General features: G+C 45.8%; 1 protein-coding gene across 1 annotated transcript in view; it reads right to left on the reverse strand.

Annotated features, from left to right (window-relative positions):
* Clstn2 (calsyntenin 2) overlaps positions 1 to 17,343 on the reverse strand; it is a 597,099-nt gene continuing 579,756 nt past the window's right edge. The window contains exons 12-18 of the mRNA XM_085827931.1: positions 15,962 to 16,185; positions 12,713 to 12,883; positions 12,168 to 12,313; positions 11,934 to 12,057; positions 11,061 to 11,245; positions 9,208 to 9,365; positions 1 to 1,325 (exon numbers count right to left, since the gene is read on the reverse strand). Coding sequence (XP_085684057.1) covers positions 1,265 to 1,325; positions 9,208 to 9,365; positions 11,061 to 11,245; positions 11,934 to 12,057; positions 12,168 to 12,313; positions 12,713 to 12,883; positions 15,962 to 16,185 — 1,069 coding nt within the window. The 3' untranslated portion in view covers positions 1 to 1,264. The remainder of the gene's footprint in view (positions 1,326 to 9,207; positions 9,366 to 11,060; positions 11,246 to 11,933; positions 12,058 to 12,167; positions 12,314 to 12,712; positions 12,884 to 15,961; positions 16,186 to 17,343) is intronic.

A 17,343-nucleotide genomic window follows, 5' to 3' on the forward strand; every position in this document is an offset into this window, starting at 1 on the left:
TTACTGTGAAATTCTAAAATCATATTTATTCAACCAATTCACAGAAGTGTCGTAATGACCACCAACATGAATCAGTTTGTAGGCATTTACAAGCCAACGCTGAAAATAAATATCTGTCTGTGTTGAATAGGCATTTAACAAATTACTCAGAAACTTCAAGAATCGAAATTGTTAGAAATTTAAAGTTTGGAATTCAGGCATGATAAGATCACAGCCATGGGAAGAAACTCAACTGATCCCCCCAGGGGTTATGTCCCTCTTAAATCTTTATGTACATGTACTCTCTCGGTACCCTTCACTCTGCATCAGTTAGAATCTAGTAGGGCAATTAGGGAGGGAGAGGGTACTAAGGGAAGGGGTGGGAGGGGAAGGCTTTTCTCTGGTCCCCCGTGGCTGGGCAACCTTATTGACCGGCAACATAATGCGCTGTTCTGAAGTTGGATTCAATTTTCTATGAATTCATAATTCCTTTTAGTAAGACATTTCAAGGTTTGCATTGTATCAGACTCATACATACACAGTAGCATAGTTACCAAATAAATACATTTTGTAGACTAACGAGATTCATTCTTGGAGGCAGCTCAAGAGGCTCAGAAGTCTACTGTGTGCCAAGAACACACAAACCCCAAGTGCAGCTGGCTCCCGTGAAAGACACTCAAGCGGCACTGACCATTAGGCCACTTTGCAGTCAGGTGCAGGTGGAAGATGATTGCATACAGTGAGACTGCTCTTTCTCTCTGCAGAGTGAACCCCAAAGAGACTCCAGTAGATAAAACAGTCTGTCCATCTCAGGCCTTTCCCATGCATTGAGCTGGGAACAAACTGGTTTCTCATACAAGGCTTTAAAAATGGTGACATCCTCTCCAGAGATGGGGGGAGGAGGGAAGGGTCTGAGATTGGCTGCACCCAGAACCTTTATATTTAGTCCCAGCATCAATGACAGAAGATGATAGAGTGAACAATATTTAGCAAGTACTTAGGGAAAGGCAGAGACAATGGTAGGTTGGGCAGCCTCTGCTCTGTAGAAACAGCATTGGGGATGTTATTCAGGTATGTTCTACATGTGTGCAAGCAACTATGTGCAGCACTGTCCCTGTTCATGGCCAGTGTCTGCCACTGTCTGACTACTGCACAGAATATGAAGATTCACGGAGGCTTCTCTAAGCTAGGAGATCTGCGTGGTTGGCCTGCTTCTATATGGTTCAGTCAATATGGAGTTTAGTGATATACTGGGTCTTCACCAAGTAAGGACAAGCTAGATGCTTCACTTCCAAATGTTTATGACTCCTGCAGTGTTCCAGGTACTTCTTTCAGGGCTTTGAGAGCTAAAAGCAAATAAGAATAACCTAAGGCATCTGGAGAATTAAGGTTGGTTGGGACCTCTCTGTTTTGTATCCTACTTCCATAGTATAGATATGTATATATGTACATACATATATATTATCAGCTACTCTTCACTTAGTCCTGTCTGGTATTCTATACTTATTACTCCAATTCCCTAAACTAATGCCCCGTCCTACCATTCCAACTCCTTCTTACAGACATTACAATGTACATGCAGTAACATAACAAGGCCCATTCTAGTAGCTACAGGTTTCCTTGGGAACAACTGGCTTCTATATAAACTTTCTTCTTTCTATTTTCCATCTGTTTTTCTCCAGTCACCTGCTATGCCTTTTCAGCATCAACAGCTCTTTCTCAGAAGCAGATAAGGTTGGAAACCTGGTAGGGAGATTGATCCATCATCCACTTCCAGTGGTTCTGGCTTGTAAAGCAACTACAGAAACTGCCTCTACGGTCATATGGCATTATTTACCCATGATTCCTCTGACACATGAATATGTTTACATATAGAACAGTGCCCTGGCTTCCTGGTTGCTTCTGATGCTGTTGATCCTAATCAGCCTCCAGTTTACTCTCCACCTCTACCACCTTCTCATTCCATATCTCTTCTCCTCCTGTTCAAGTGACTCACCCGGGTGCCAAGTCTAATTTTCTTTGCCCAAAACTTTTGCTCCATTTCCAACCTTCTAGAGTGTGTCTGTGAAAGGGCCATCAATACTCCCTTCCAGAGCTCCAGGGCTCCTTTGCATCGTGGAGAGTGGGTAATGGTTAGAGCCACAGCCCAGCCTTCCCTGACGGCCAGGATGAATGCACTTTTGCCTCCAAAGATGCATGCATGCATTTCACTCATGGTGAAGTGATGAGTCATGGGTCCAGTTGGACCCTTACTCTTGGGCCCTCGAGGAATCCTTTCAGAGTAGAGGCCACCTCATTGTCCTTCTTCCACTCGGGGGGAGGAGGGTTGGAGTCTAGACCTAAAACCTGTGTGTTGATTCTCTGCCTTTGTAAATAGAAATAACCTCTTAGCTTCTTTTTTTATGACAGCTCATTCTGCTGAGGAAAAGAACCCTCAATATTTATGTGTTTGTGTCCCACTTCTGCTCTGAAATGCTCAGTTTAAAGGGTCCAGGTAACAGAGGTGCGTTTTCTCTCCCAGATAAAAGAAAGCAAACATTAAAGCCAACATGATTTTGTTCCTGTGATTAATATCCAGCGCCTGCAGTCTGAGGCCTCTCGTGTCTGCTGCCCTTGTCTCATCGGACTTTGGGGGATTGGGCTTCATAGTGATGAATCTTCCCACAGTATATCTGATAAAAAGGGTGGGTCAGTGGCAAGGAGCTGGGCTCATTAACAAATTAAAGCTCCGTTTCCTCAGGCCTATGACTCACAGGGTGGAAAAAGTGGGCTCATCAGGGCCTAGCTGCCTTTGCTCCTGGTGTGGCGGGGAGGACTCCTTTTACTGGTTCTACCTGGAAAAGATTACTTTGGGGGAAAAACATCCCTTCCTGTCAGCTTCCATGAGGAAGCACAAAATATTGTCACCTGCTCTTTGCCCCTTCCACTCTCCTTCCCTCCCTAGTGATTTTGCAAAGGACAACTGCAGACAAAGAGTGGGCTCCAGGGGGCTGGGTTTGTAGAAACTCACTATGACTTATGGTGACTTAAGTCATCCTGGCTTATGTGTCATTGGTTCCTCTTCTATGCCCTGACCTCTGACCTTGACCTTGAGATCCTAGTATGAGACTTGACTTAGGTCATAGGCACAATGACTGACAAAATATAAGAAGTTCCAGCTGAAGGTTTATGGTGCTTACACCATAGATCTTATGCCATACATCAGGAAGGGAAAATGGTTGGAACCCGGTACCTATATGGACCATAGGAATGAGATTCCCACTGTAGATGAAGCTGTAGCTTTGACTTTTCCTTTCCGTTTTCTCTTTCTCCTACTTTTAGCAACATGGGATACTGTCCTTCCAAGAGAAGCAGTCCATTACCCATCCAACTTAGTGTCTGAATTGTGACAGCATTCGCCATTCTCCCTCCTCCAAGTGCCAGCACAGGCTGGCCTCCACAGAGACAGCGCTGAAACCCTGGCCTTCCTGAGCTTTGTTCTTCGAGTACAGCTTGCTGAAGCCTCACTTGTAGAGTGTGCCTTACTAGTTCCAGAGTGCTGCTGAGACTGTGGCTGCAGCTGCCCTGCACATCACCCAGCCAGAGCTCAGTCCTTCATGTGTGAACCTTGCATCAGGCTGGCCAGACCCTGGGCTTTGGCTGGAAACCCCCTGGACCCACTTAAAGCACTGTTCATAATTTTCCTGGTCTACTTACCTACTGCTTCTTTTTGAGGACTACCTCTGTCTTAGCTTCACCAACTCTCAGCCATCAGGGGGGATGTAAGCCTCCTGAACCCACTTAAACCACTGTTCATAATTTTCCTGGTCTGCCTGCCTACTGCTTCTATTTGAGGACTACCTCCATCCTAGCTTCACCAATTCTCAGCCATCAGCCAAATTATTTCTCCATAAAGGGAAAGGCTTTCCTCTACACATGACCCGAGCCATGATAACTAGGGAGAATTCAGGAGCATGTTGCTCACTTTCCTGAAGCCCTCTCTGCTCATGGAGGCCCTTCAGCATCCCTAGGATCATCCCTACCATCTGACTTAAACTAGACGACTGCATCTTAAACTTCTCCCCGACAGTCCTGTGTGTGGAACCCTCTGACACTACAAGAGCTGAGGATTCTCTCTAGTTCATCCTCTGTCTCCTGTTCCTTGGCTTAGAATCAAGCACACACGGGTGCTTGGTGAGGACTTGCTGAATTTGTGGAGCATAGGTACAAACAGAGACTTCCATCTGCCTAGTGACTCAATGCAATCGCTCTCTGGCATGCTCATGGAGGTAACTTCTCTCTCTCTTTGTTACCATGGGAGAAAGTCAAGCTTAGCTCCTAATATGTAGCTCCCGGAAAACCAGCTTCCCCTTTCCAACCAGTGTCAGAAGGGAGCTAATGCAGGATAAACGTATAAAGTAAAACAAATAAAGACAGGCAAGTGAAGGTCCTGGAGTTGACTTGGAAACTTACACTGCTCATTTCCTTTGCCTCCAGCTGGACAACGGAACGTGGTGACATGAAAATTAAACCGTGCCAAGGGCCTTGGCTTGTCAGCCTCGATAAATGTCTGGCACAGATAGAGAAGCCTGCAACATCGGAACCTGGCTGAGCATATTGCAGGAGGCTTTGGGGATCCTCCAGAGGCCATATGTTCCGTGAACGTCACCCACTTTTCTAAAGAATTAGACTTATTCGCTCACTTTTTTTTTTTGCAAAGCCTATCTGGTTAATTTAAATGGGGAGATGATTAAGAAAAAGTACTCTTTTCTTTGCAGCTAATATTGAGTCATAGAGGCAAGAAGGCTGTTAATTTTGAAGTGTTGCTGGGTAGGGCTTTCTGCTGATTGTGTTACTATTGATTTGAACAGCCACAAGTCTTTAGGATCATTTTTAGAGCAAAGACATGAACAGGGCTGAAATGAAAATCAGTCCCGGATAATGAACACTCCTGCTTAGAAATCATTATGGACTGAGCCCTGCTAGGAAGGTGCTTAGCCTGGGGAGTTAGCACTTGCCACAGCAGAGGAGGAAGCCCCTGTGCTCAGTGATTAGCTAGGTCTCTGGGTCTAGGCATCCAACCCTTAGGAATATTTGTCTGATTTCTTCAATTCAGAAATAACAAGTGGGATTTTGGTTGCTCATTTACCGGTTTCTTTTGCGTTTTCTCCAGTCTCCTGTGAACTTCTAAGAGAGATTTAATGAAAGAACCCAGAGTTTTCCAGCTGTTCAATTCAAGGCAATGACCACTAGGGAGCTGTTGGGTGTTTTCTTTGGGGTAGAGGGATGGGGGAGGGATGAATGCTTTTTATGTATTGAGGGTGAGAGTCGGCCTCACATGGATCTGCCTGGTGGCTAGCTTTCTAGATGTCTAGCAGGCTAAGTTTTGAGTAGAAAATGAGAAATAAGAGAGTAAAAAGTTTATGACATGAAAATTCAATAAATTCAAATAGCCTCTTTTTTCAACCTTCAGTCTCATAGATTAGTTTTACTGGAAAGTAGATGGCGGGACTAACTGGAATGTTCCTTTGCTTGGGTATTGCCTGAAGCTGCTTCCACGGCACGAGGCAGGGTTTAGAAGAGTAACATTGAGAACAAATGGCCCTGCAAAACCCTAAGGCTTTCCTCTCTGGATCTTTATAGATAGTTTGTTGATCTCTGATACACGGGAAGGGGGTGCTGTTTTTCTAGCAGTGGTTATCTCCATGGAGATTTGGTGGGTGTCCCTTGAGACAAACTCTCTTGTTAAGGTCAGAGAATTTGGTCTAAACTGTGAGTGGTCAAAATGAATGGTTAATTCAATAAAGTTCTCAGAAAGTTCTGCCGCAGCAATCACAGTCCTTTATACTTGTGTGACTTGGGGCCTTAGTCAGACTTACAGAATTTGCTTAAATCTACTTGAATACACTCAGGATTCCTTGAGACACTTCTTCAGTGGGTTTAATGGCTTTTCTCCACTGGGGCAACTCATTGGCATCCTCCTGCTTCTCCTCCTCCCAACCTTCTGAGTTAACCGAGACTCGAAGTCAAGTTCTGAAGAGCAGACCCAGGTTGTCCATTTGGCAAGAAACGCAATGGACGAGTCTATGGCCACACCTGTCAGTTCATTCTCTTCAGGGCGGAATCTGCCTTTCCTTGGTTGCTCACCTCTTCCTAGGGGTCCCATAGTGTCCAGGTCATCTGGGAATTTTGGTTTCAAAATACCATACTCTGGACACTGGGAAAAGCCAGTGTGACTAGCGCCTTGCATTCCTGGTCAGAGTAGATGATGGTAGGCCGATGCCTTGACCTACCACTCACCTGGATACCTGCTGAAGTTCACTATTGTATAACCACTCCCTCCTTGATCTTAACCAAGGTTAAGTGAGTGTTGGGAACAGGATAAAAGCCTGTTGTCCCAGGAACATCACTTAGATGCTTTGGCTTTGGAGTTGGCATGCAGAGTGAGTTTGTGCTGTGACAAAGGAGGGGAAGGCTTTAGTTTGTGTCACCACTATTTCCCTGCAAATCTATGTCACCAAATGGCTCCTGAACTGATTGATACATCTTGGCTGCCATACCCCAAAGATTCCTAGCTTTCATCTGCCTCTCTTCTTACCCCCACCTCCCCAACAGAAACCCATAAAGGCATTCTAATAGCACAAACAACTTGCCCAACCACAAATGAGGAATGCAGCCACAAGAGGTAGCCCAGGGGGACATGGGAACAGCCATCCACCACTCAGCACTGAAAAGTCAGGGCAGAGCAAAGTGCTCTCAAACTCTAGACTTAAATATTTGCAATCAAAATCTCATTCAAAAAGGATTGGTTTTAAACATGCAAACTGTTCCCTTTATGGACATAATTTTGGGAGAATTCAGTAGCTACTAAATGCTAGACTGAAGAATGTCTTATTATTTAAATAATAGGATTGTAAAGCCTAATCCTTCCTGTAGATTTCCTGCCTTGTAAATGTGCAGAAATGGCCTGACAGAAAAGGGGGGATTTGACTGGGGTAGTTCACAAGAGATGTCTATTTCCTTTCAGTGAATATAAAAATCTTGCATTTCTTCCAAGAGAGAAAAATTAGGGCATGGGTTGATAAATATGTTCCTTTTCTTCCAGTGGCATCTGATATTTCATCCTCCTGTCTCCTGTGTAATTTCCATGCCTGGTTGTGTTCCTTCCGTAACTCCTGAGTCCTCTGCGGGGGGAAGGTCTGTCTTATTCTGCTTCATCCCATTCCTATTGCTGCGGATAGCATGCTTAGCACATAGTAGATGCTCAGAAATACATGTTAATGTGAATGTAAGTAGAACCATGGGTGGGGCGCAGAGGGGTAGTCTGTACCTTGGAATGACTCTGAACAGGATACTGACTCTGAGCCTTAGTTTACCCATCACAAAAAATGTCCCTAATAATCTATTTCTCAAACTCTTCACAGTGTTATCCAAAGGCTCATGAAAGAGAATGTATGCACAAAACACTCTGAGAGATGGAAAAACACCATAAGGTAGATCTCCCCAGCCAGAAGGTTGCAATGACCTGGTGTGGATCATTGGTACCTGGAGGGTGAGCAGAGTGCTAGAGGACATCAGCTATAATCGCTCCCTGAATTCTCTGTTTAGATGACACAGGGAAGATTCAACATTCAGTTGGATCTGAATGCTATGTGATGAGAGACCGATTGTGGACCTGGTCCAAGCCAATTCAGGACGGGCATGGGACAGAGTAGGATGATGGGGATGACCTATACAGATTGAGAACAAAGAGGAGCTCAAGATGTTTGAAACAAACATGTCCTCAAAGCCTTGTGGAACTCTTATAATGGACTTAATTCTTGCCTGCTATTCTCTAGGCCACAAAAGATTGTCCACCAGTTACTATAGCAACAATTCTCCTCACCAAGTGCCCACGTTAGAATGGAGATGGAAAAGTCTTTCTTATTAAAATAAGAAGAAAGAACAAGAAATTAAGGTTTTGATATATTTGCCCTCTATTCAAAGCATCCCTCCTTTTATGAGAAGAAGAAAGAAGCAGCTGTTATTGTTACACATATACTTTGAATCCCTAGCAGTTAAATTTCCCAACTAACATCTCAGACTGGTAGAGCCTACATTTGTTCGACTACATCTGAAATGATGTTATGTCCCAAAGAGAAAACAGTAACATAGGAGATAAGGGACCACAGGCTGGGTGGTGACAGCCTTGTCAACTTTTAGGCTACCCTTATATGGGAAAGTCCAGCTATACCAAACCCAAAGTAGATCTTTATCGACCGTGAAGTCTTGCTGGGTCATCCCATCAATCCTTTCTTTGGCTCCTAGTGACATCCATGCCCAAGCTGTCTCTTGAAGAGTGCCTGTATGACGTGCTTCCTGGGCCCTGTGGTTCTGCCATGGTGATAGCCCTGGGCAGAGCAGCCACGTGGGTTTAGACATTGCCTAGGCAGGTTGGAAAGCTGGTCAGTGAGCCTATGATGAGGACACACTCTACTTATGGCCAAAACCCAACTAACTCTTGGTTTTGAACTTGTTATACAGCTTACCTAGTCTCAGAAGAAGTAAAAAGAAAGGCTCTCCAAGCTCAGAAGTGTGTGTGTGTGTGTGTGTGTGTGTGTGTGTGTGTGTGTACATATACACGTACACTTCGGACCTTTCCATGGAAACTCAATTCTGCCCCAGCAAAGGCTTTCTTTTCAATTCTTAAGCCCTAAGTTCTTAGGTATATGAGCGAGACTCTACAGCTTTGTCTGTATAAAGCAACCTGGAGACCCAGCATAGGGAAGACCTGCTGGTGTAGGTGGAGAAAGGCTATTTAGTCAAGTACGTACACAGTGTGTTATAACCCAAGGAGTTTGAAAACACTGAGTCTAGGGGTGGCAAGTGACACAAAGTGGGAGCTCCTCCCCTGCAGAAAAGAGCAAGGTGATCAGAACTCTGCAGGTTGGGTGACAGGATTCTGGGTGAGCCCCGAGCAGAAAGAAATGAGGGCTACAGGACAACGTAACCACCCTGCAGTCCCCACGGATGGTGACAATGGGCTCTGGGAACTGCTCCATGGTTGGGACATAGGCAGTGCCCAAAGCATAGAGGGTAGATTCAAAGAAGCTGATGGCCTTCCCAGACCTGTCATAGAAACCAGAGGTGAGTGTGACAGGCTTGGGCATACACTGGGTTGGGTTTTACAAAAGGGGCACACGCGCTGCTCATCAGCCCCATGGGCACTAGTAGGGGAGGGTGGAGTCATCCCACTCCAGCTGGGCTTGCCTGGTGCCGCTCTGCCCATGTCTGACTCTGCCCATCCCTTCCTCTTCTTCCTCTTCGCTGTCATCGGAGCCACTGCTGCTGGAGCTCGCGCCTTCCTCTGCTTCCTCCTCTTCCTCTCCTTCGGTTTCATCTTCCCCGTGCCCTGGGCCTTCATGTTTCTGGACATCAAGGAGAGAAAAGAAGTATGCGTCAGGGACTCAGCAGAGGCCACGTGGGAGCTAGGAGCAGCAAAAACCCTGACGAGTCTTGGGATTCATTTCACTTAGAGCTAAACCCCTCACCCTGCCCAGAGATAGGATCTCTGTAAAGGAGGAAACTCAGAAAGTCAGATAAGGGTCTAACATAGCAGCACACAGTCAAGGAACGTATTAGTCTCAATGATAGATGGGTATTTAAACCAGCAGCATCATCGTTTACTGAATCTTTCAGACCCTTCAAATGGATATTTCAGGCTCTTAACTATTTGCTTCCCAGGTGCAGAACCATGCTTAATCTTGGACACCTTTCCATGTGGGAACATCGAGTCACTGGAAATATCAGGGCTTCTAAACCAAAGCGCTATCATTCGAAACTATTCTTTTGCAAAAGTCAATTTTTACACCCTCACTGTTCCCTACCTGCCTCCTTTGGCCATGATTGTGAGTTCAAACTGCACCCCACCCTTTCCAGTTCCACTCTCCTTTTTTTCCAGCTTTGCAGTGATTCCGGCAACATCCCCTTCCTGGATTTATTCTTTGAGTTGGAAAATCAGGTCATGAATGATATGTTGCCTTGTGAGGCTACATACCTCTTTAGATGGCCTTCTGCCCAATTCTGTTATCTCCAAACTGTGCACTTTCTACAAGGCCTCCCTTGCTCTAGCCTGCTGTAATGATTATTTCCTTGAATGGCCAGCCCCTACCCACTGAAGCCTCAGCAAGAGGTTAGCCTTTTTGAATTACACTAGTCGGCTCTTCGGATCACTCTTGCTTCTCACACTTTAAGCTCAGCTCTTTGGGGATGGGAATGCTCACCGCCAGCATCCTTAGATGAGCCATGCTGGCATGCTGGGTGTGAAACTGGAGCAGGAGATGAGCTGCTGTTAAAACTGGAACCAGCAATGATTATCTCTATAATTTGCCTATGACTCTTCCTAACTTTTCTCTGGGCTTGTGTCTTCTAAGCAAAGCACCCGTGGGCAAAAGGAAAGATAGGCAGATGTATAGAGCAGGGCCCTTGCATGGTCATAGATGGCTTCTGGGGGCTGTTGGACAACTGAAGTCAAGTGAACTTCAGAGTGGTTCTGCCTTGAGTTTGAATGCTGGTTGCGTGTGTTTGAACATATTACAACTCCTCTCTCAGTTCCCACGTTGGTAAATGAGGATGCTGCTTCCCATTTCACAGGGTGCTGCCGCAGACAGAACATCTGGCAGAGAGTCTGGCCTACAGGGAGCTTATTAAATGGCAGGTGTGGCTGTTGTAGTTTTGATTTAACTTATTCTGAGCCTATAAGTGAGCTCCATAGGCCATCTCATTTGCACTGTTAGCTAATCAAGAGTTCAATATTGAATTCCTGAGTGTTAGTCAGCTCTGAACTACAGTGGGGGTGAGGAACAGATACTGAATGACTGCTATAAGGAAATTCTAGTCCTGGGCTAAGAGTGATCCACACATTTACATGAGAGAACACGGTTCACAGAGAAGTATGGCTTGCTCATGTCAAGAGGACTAAAGAAGCACAGAGATGGGAGAATTGCTAGAAACAGACTCATTAGACTAGGAGGAGTCTGGATCCTGGATGGAGGCCGAGGAAGAACCAAGCTGATTAGCAAGAGAAGCACCCCACTCAGAGCTCCCATCCCAGAGAGGATCACCTCCATAGGGTTGACAGTGATAGTCAGTGCAGAGTCATCCCAGTCCATCTCAGCTTCCTTGGCAGCCTCAGTCTCTTGGATAAAATGCTGGTGGGCAATTCGGACTCGGTACACACCCATGGCCACAACAAACACTAGCATGCACACAGAGATAATGATGACGACAGTGGCGATGCTCGGGACCACTGAAACAAGAAAGGAACCCAAACAACATGACGATCAAAGATATAGCTCATTCTTCTGAAACACAAAGCATCCATGTTCACAATACAACCTTCCTCCACCCCAATTCCTAACAGTAGGGTTCCAGGTTCTTAATTCTGAGATACTACTTTCATCAAATGTTTATCAACTGTTCTACTCACTCTGCTGTGGTAATTGTGGAGAGGAAGGGAGACAAACTCTGTGAGCTTTCTATATAGGTGCATAGTAGGCATTCAACAAATGCAGATACTCTTTCACCCATGGCCTTTCTACTTAAATTATGTGGAAGTTCCCAATGAAGTTCTCAGGCACTACAAAGTCTGGTAGGAACACAAGTACCACCAGATGGTGGCACAATATGGCAAATATTCAAGCAAAACCATGGGTGGAGGACTTTGAATCTGGTGACTCTGTGAGGGGTTCATGGGAACCTTCTGGGTTGGGCATAATTGTGTCCCAGCCCTTTGTACTAATCCCTGTCATTATTGATTGTATGAAATGTCTTGCTTAGTTGATTACTCCCTATTGGAACCAAGAGTGTCCAGAGAAAGGGTTTGTAGCATCTCTGTGATAGGATTTCCTTCCTCTGAACACCTTTGGATGCTGTAATATAACTGTCTGGTGACTACTATTGGCTTCAGTGTCTGGACTGCCACTGAAATATCCTACCTGAACTGCGCTGGATACTACTCCGGGTCTCAGGGTGATGGACAGACTGGAGAAAGGGTGGCTGCACAATGAGGTGGTTGACATGTTCCTTGTCAGAGACTCTCACTTCATGGAGGACACTGACCTGGAAAGAGCAAGGAGGGACGGGAGAAGGCATTTGTGATAATTCTCTGAACGAATGTGGGAATGGACAGGTGGGTCAGGCCTTCCCTAATGATGGCAGGATACACTCACCTCCAAGTTGAACTCATTGCTAGTGTAACGCCCGTTGAGTTCTGAGCACTTGATCCGGAACCTCCGGGTCTCAAGGGACGTGGGGTGCCAGTTGCGGTAACGGAGGTGATGCAGCACCTGCTCGTAGCGGTTCATGGAGCCCACACCTGTACCAAGAGACCACAACTACTGCCAGGAGGTAAGAGTGGAGGAGAAGGAACTGAAGACACAGGAGGCAGACTTGTGCCATAGGGGTTCTGAATCCAAGGGTAAAAGTCAGAATGCTTATGGGTATAGACAAGTGGAAGAAGTTCCAAAAACTAAACGGATCCAAAGAATATTCCTGTAGACTAGTCTATCTACAGATTCCCTAGGAGCAAAGGTATGGGGGCAATTTACCCACTGGCTGAGTCACTCTAGAAAGCAAAATCTAGAAACATAAAAATTTCCACTTGACCCCTAGGACTGCATAATGCATCCCACCCCAGCTTTTGCCATACTCAGTAGCCTTTGGACAAAGCTGTTCAGAGAGAACATCACTGAACATCACCCTTGTGGGGTCTTACCATAGATGGAGTAACCAGCAGTTGAGTTGGTGGCATCAAGGTGTCGTTGGTGGAGCTCACTGTGGTTGAGCTCCAAGCACTCTTGTCTTGGATCCAAGTCCCCTCCAAGCACCAAAATGTCACAGAAATCCAAATTGTGTAGCATTTCTTCCAAGACTGCTGATTTGGGGGCTGTAGCAGAAAAGGATGTAGGACAAACACCAGCATCAATAGCTCTAACTCATCACAACACCTCCTCTGTTACTGCTCGAAAACCCAGGTGAGTCGGGAGAAGGGGGTGTGTAAGCCATCATCCACACCCACTGCTCACCAGGTCATCTTCAAGAGGTGGGAGAGTGTGCAACTCAAACCCATTCTGCCCCTGAGAAGCCACATTCTACTTGGTTTCCTCATCTACTGGGACATTATAGGCCATAGCCATAACTTGCATTTGGGGAGAGCTAAGTGGCTCTTTATCGACTTCTTAGAGCTTCTCCCATGTGGATAGTGTGTGTGTGTGTGCGTGTGTGTGTGTCCAGCAGGTTGTGAGGTTCTCAACGGAAGGAACTTCTTTAGAGTCCGGCACAGGAACTGCCATGAGCAGTGATCACTATGCTTTGCCCAAATAAAGATGGACTTTTCACTAACCGTCAGTGGAATCAACAAGATAGAAGCAAAAGGTGATTCATAATTGGTAAATTCATGTAAATTAATCAGTTCACAGGTTTCCAGAGGAGCACATGAGCACGTTGGTCTGTCTAGTGGGCTTTGCCTGGTTTTATGACGCCAAATTCTCAGGGACATATCAGTGTATGGGACTGTCAGGTGATTTGGCATTCCTAAGTGAAAACCCCAGTGTAAGACAAAGGTGACGGTTCCTTGTGGAATATGTGCTGCGTGCTAGGTGCAGGGGAACCATAACAGACTCTAGAACTTTCCACACCCATCACTGGGGAAATGGTGAATCACAGAGGTGTGCAGCGTTACTCAAAGTCACACAGAGAGAAACGAGAGACGTAGGATAGAGCATGTTGTTCTGACCCTATAATCTGGAAATATGCGACCTCCAAGGCCATGTCTTCAAATTATTATTAGTATCTATAAAAATAAAAACGTTTAAAAAGACATTCAAAGGACAAGATAATTATTTTAATTTAAAAAATGCAGTGGTACCTGGAATAGTTTTGTTCTCATTAACTATATATTATTCGAGTTTTCGCATGCCTAATTGTTTTTTTTTTTATTGTTAGCCAACCATGATGGTTCTATGTGCCACTAACAGTATATAAAAATGCAATAATCTACACTAGTACTGAGGCCAACCATTAATGGTGGTGAGTATGTGATTTCAAATCTCTTCCAGGTATTTTCTAGCTTCCTGTCAGGAGAAGTTAGGCAACTTCCTTATGATATGGCTGGCAGAGACACACTAGACAGGAACATATCCTGGCTGCCTCTCTCCCTATGGCATTATCTTCCACCCACCACTACTTTCCTGGATCCACTGTATTGACGAGACTCTGTGTTAAGTGCTCAGAGGGGAACCATCCAAGGCTGAGCCCTCTAGGATCCCCTGCTCTGGTTTATCAGGCAGGTCATCACCACTAAGAGCTAAAACCTGCTGTGAGCTCCTGGGCCAGCAACTGGTCTTCTATAGATTAGGAGATGACCTCAGCCTGGGAGTCAGAGGTAATGTTGAATGAAAACATGCTTGCACCCCATCAATAACGGGGGGTCAGAAAGGAGAAGCAGACAGAAGAGTTAAGCAGCACAGAAGCATGAAAGCATGCATGCATGGGGCTGTTGAGTGTGTACATGTGTGCTCCTGCATAAATGTGTGAGTATGTGTGCATATGTGTCAACAGGGGGCAGAAGATGACCCTAGAGTCTGTCACTGTGGCTTGGTAGCAAACACAACCTCCTCATTTAAGACTCTCGTAAAAATGACTATTTCAACAGTAAGCATAGAAATTTAAAACTACTAATAATAGCTCTTGGGCACTGGGCTATGTGCTCTGCATGCACCTCTCATAAATAGAAGGCAAAATGTGGACCCGGGTTACTGCTTTCTCTTGCATTGCCTGTGTGCGGGTGTCAGCTGCAGCGAAGCTCTCTGCTCCTGGACTGTGACCAGTGAGATCAGCAGGCTCTCCTTTTTTTTTTCGGTCTGATTTTAGCCACAAATGAGGACAACAGAGGAGGGAAGGTCACGTGACTTAATGCACCTTGGCATGTAACTCAGAAACCACCTCGGCTGGCCAGGTGTGAAATACCAACTATTTTTAGGGGCTCAGGAGGTCTGCCCTCTTGAGAACCTAATCACTAGGGACCAGTGTGGTTTAAGGTGGCAGGTAATTGGGATTATTATAGAAGCAGCTCTTCGGGGACTCGGGTCTACTGGTACCAGCACATCATTAGCAGTGGAGTTGGATGTGGGGGGGGGGGGCGAGGGAAGGGAGCTGAAATTGTGCTTTGGGAAGAGGTTTCGAAGGACAGCTCTCAAACAAGGATTGCCCTGTTAAGCCGAGTCCCTCTGAGTTGTAGAAGGAATCCTTCCCTCCTTTCCTGTCTGCAGACTTCCTTCTCTGCTGGCTTCTTTACTGCCCACAGCATCTGCTCTTGCTTTCTGTGTAACTGTGCCTTTCTCCCCAGCAGAGATTAGAAACTAATCCTTCCTTCAGCAATGGTCCTAATAATGAAACTGATGAGAATACCATCCTGGAAGTCCCCTCCCCCCCCACTCAGATCTTAGTCATATTGGCACGTGAGACCCAGCCTTCTGCTCTGTAAGTGGTAATGCAAAGCTGGATTCGATCCTTTGAACACCTTTAGCTTTTCTTCTAATGATCAGAAAAACACACGCCCACTGCAAGACATTTTTGCAGTCACAAAAGAAGGGGAAAGAAGCGGAAACAAATCGTGCTTCTCAAAGGACACTGCTGTTAAAAGCAAGTACCCTTTTCTTTCGGGTATCTCTTTCTTCCATGGCCTCCATCATGCTATGTGGATACTGCAAAGTCTGCATGTCACTTCGTTTCACTTGCCACACAGCACGGTGTCATCCTTCCTGCTACTAACATGGCTGTGCTACGCTTGGTTAAGTTGTCTGTCCTTCTTCCTGCTGATCATCTGAATGTTTCTAGCTTTGTTTGTTTTTTTCTTCCTATTATGTATCGTTCTGCCATGGGTGAGCAGTGTGGTTGTCCTGAAGGATCATTTTACTTGTCTGTAAGGGGTTAATATCCACCCTCCCTATGGCCCTGTATATACCCGTGCCTGTGGCTCTCATGTCCCCTGATGCCTCAGTCTTGGCAAAGGTGCTCACGATCTTGATGTCAGGGAAGAGAGTCACTCCTCTGGCGCTTTCAAACTGGGCGGCAGGTCTCCAGAAACGTTCTGTTCCCTGGAGGGTGATCTGGGGCTCAATGGCCTGTAAGACCATGATGTAGGCATCCACATCTGGGATGCTGATGCACACATCTTCTCCAAAGCACCTGCGAAGACATCTGCAGTTATGGCCCGGATCAGCTGATCATTCAAACCATCCATCCCAGAGCCACAGGTAAGGGACTGCCACTCCAGTCCTTGCCAGGTGTCCCAACTGTTAGGAGTCTCTGAGGACATCAGCAGACCTTCACATTTAAAGTCACATTACCGTCCAACCACTAATAATGCAGAGACTTAAAAGATTGGCTCCTGAGAGGGATGGGACTTTTCTATACTAGCAACAAGTACCCATTAAAGCTTTCATTATCTTTTAGCAAAGTAATCAATGGCAGCATTAATTAGGAAGCAACTGCTTGCTTTTGTGCATTAGTATTTGGTAAGGGAATTGCTGTCTGGTTGGTTGTAGTCATCTTACTAAATGAGACCCCTGGGCTAAATTCTCCTGCTGTGGCATATGTATGTGCTCTGCCTCTGTGGGGACAGCACAGGAGTGCACCTCTTCTATGGGTGAGAGCAGAAGGCAGCTGTCGCTCTACTTTACCCTAGTGCACTACCACATGAAGGTCTGGGAGACAGAAATGATATTACAAGAACTAAGGCCGAGAAGTGGGATAGACGAAACCCATGCCCTGTTAGGCTGCTTCTGGACTGGGTGGGCCATTGCTCTGGGCTTTAACTTCTTATCTATCCAATAGGGAGAACAATGCTTACCCTACACTGATAATAATTAGTTAGTTATAAAGACCCTAAAAAAACTGCTGTCCAGAGCCTACATTATGGTTTGAGTCCAACTTTTCTCAATAGACTCACTGAAGCCTAAATGCCATAAATACACTCTATTATTATTGAATCCAAAGACTTGGGCAAAAATAGTGAGCCTTGCCTGGACCAATTGTGTGTTCTAGGGATTGATGCTAGAGCCCCAAAGAAGCAGCCATCACCATGCATGCTGTGGGAAGGTCTGCACAGAAGAAGAAAGGTCCCCTGTAGAGATGCATTTTTATTCTCTTTGTGCTCTAGGTGAGATGCTGAGATCGGCCTGCCATTGGCGGTTCCCAGCAGAGATTCCTGTCTCCCTTGCCATCACTTTCCTGTGGCCTTTGCCATGTGTTCCCAGTGGGTTTCTCTCTCCTTGCATTCTCCTTGCAGATATGGAAGGCAGGTCTCAGAGATGGGCACTGTCTCTTCCCTCTTCTTTGCTCTAA

Source organism: Mus caroli, unplaced genomic scaffold (assembly GCF_978045245.1).
Source record: "Mus caroli unplaced genomic scaffold, Mus_caroli_1 scaffold_11, whole genome shotgun sequence".
Taxonomy (NCBI): domain Eukaryota; kingdom Metazoa; phylum Chordata; class Mammalia; order Rodentia; family Muridae; genus Mus; species Mus caroli.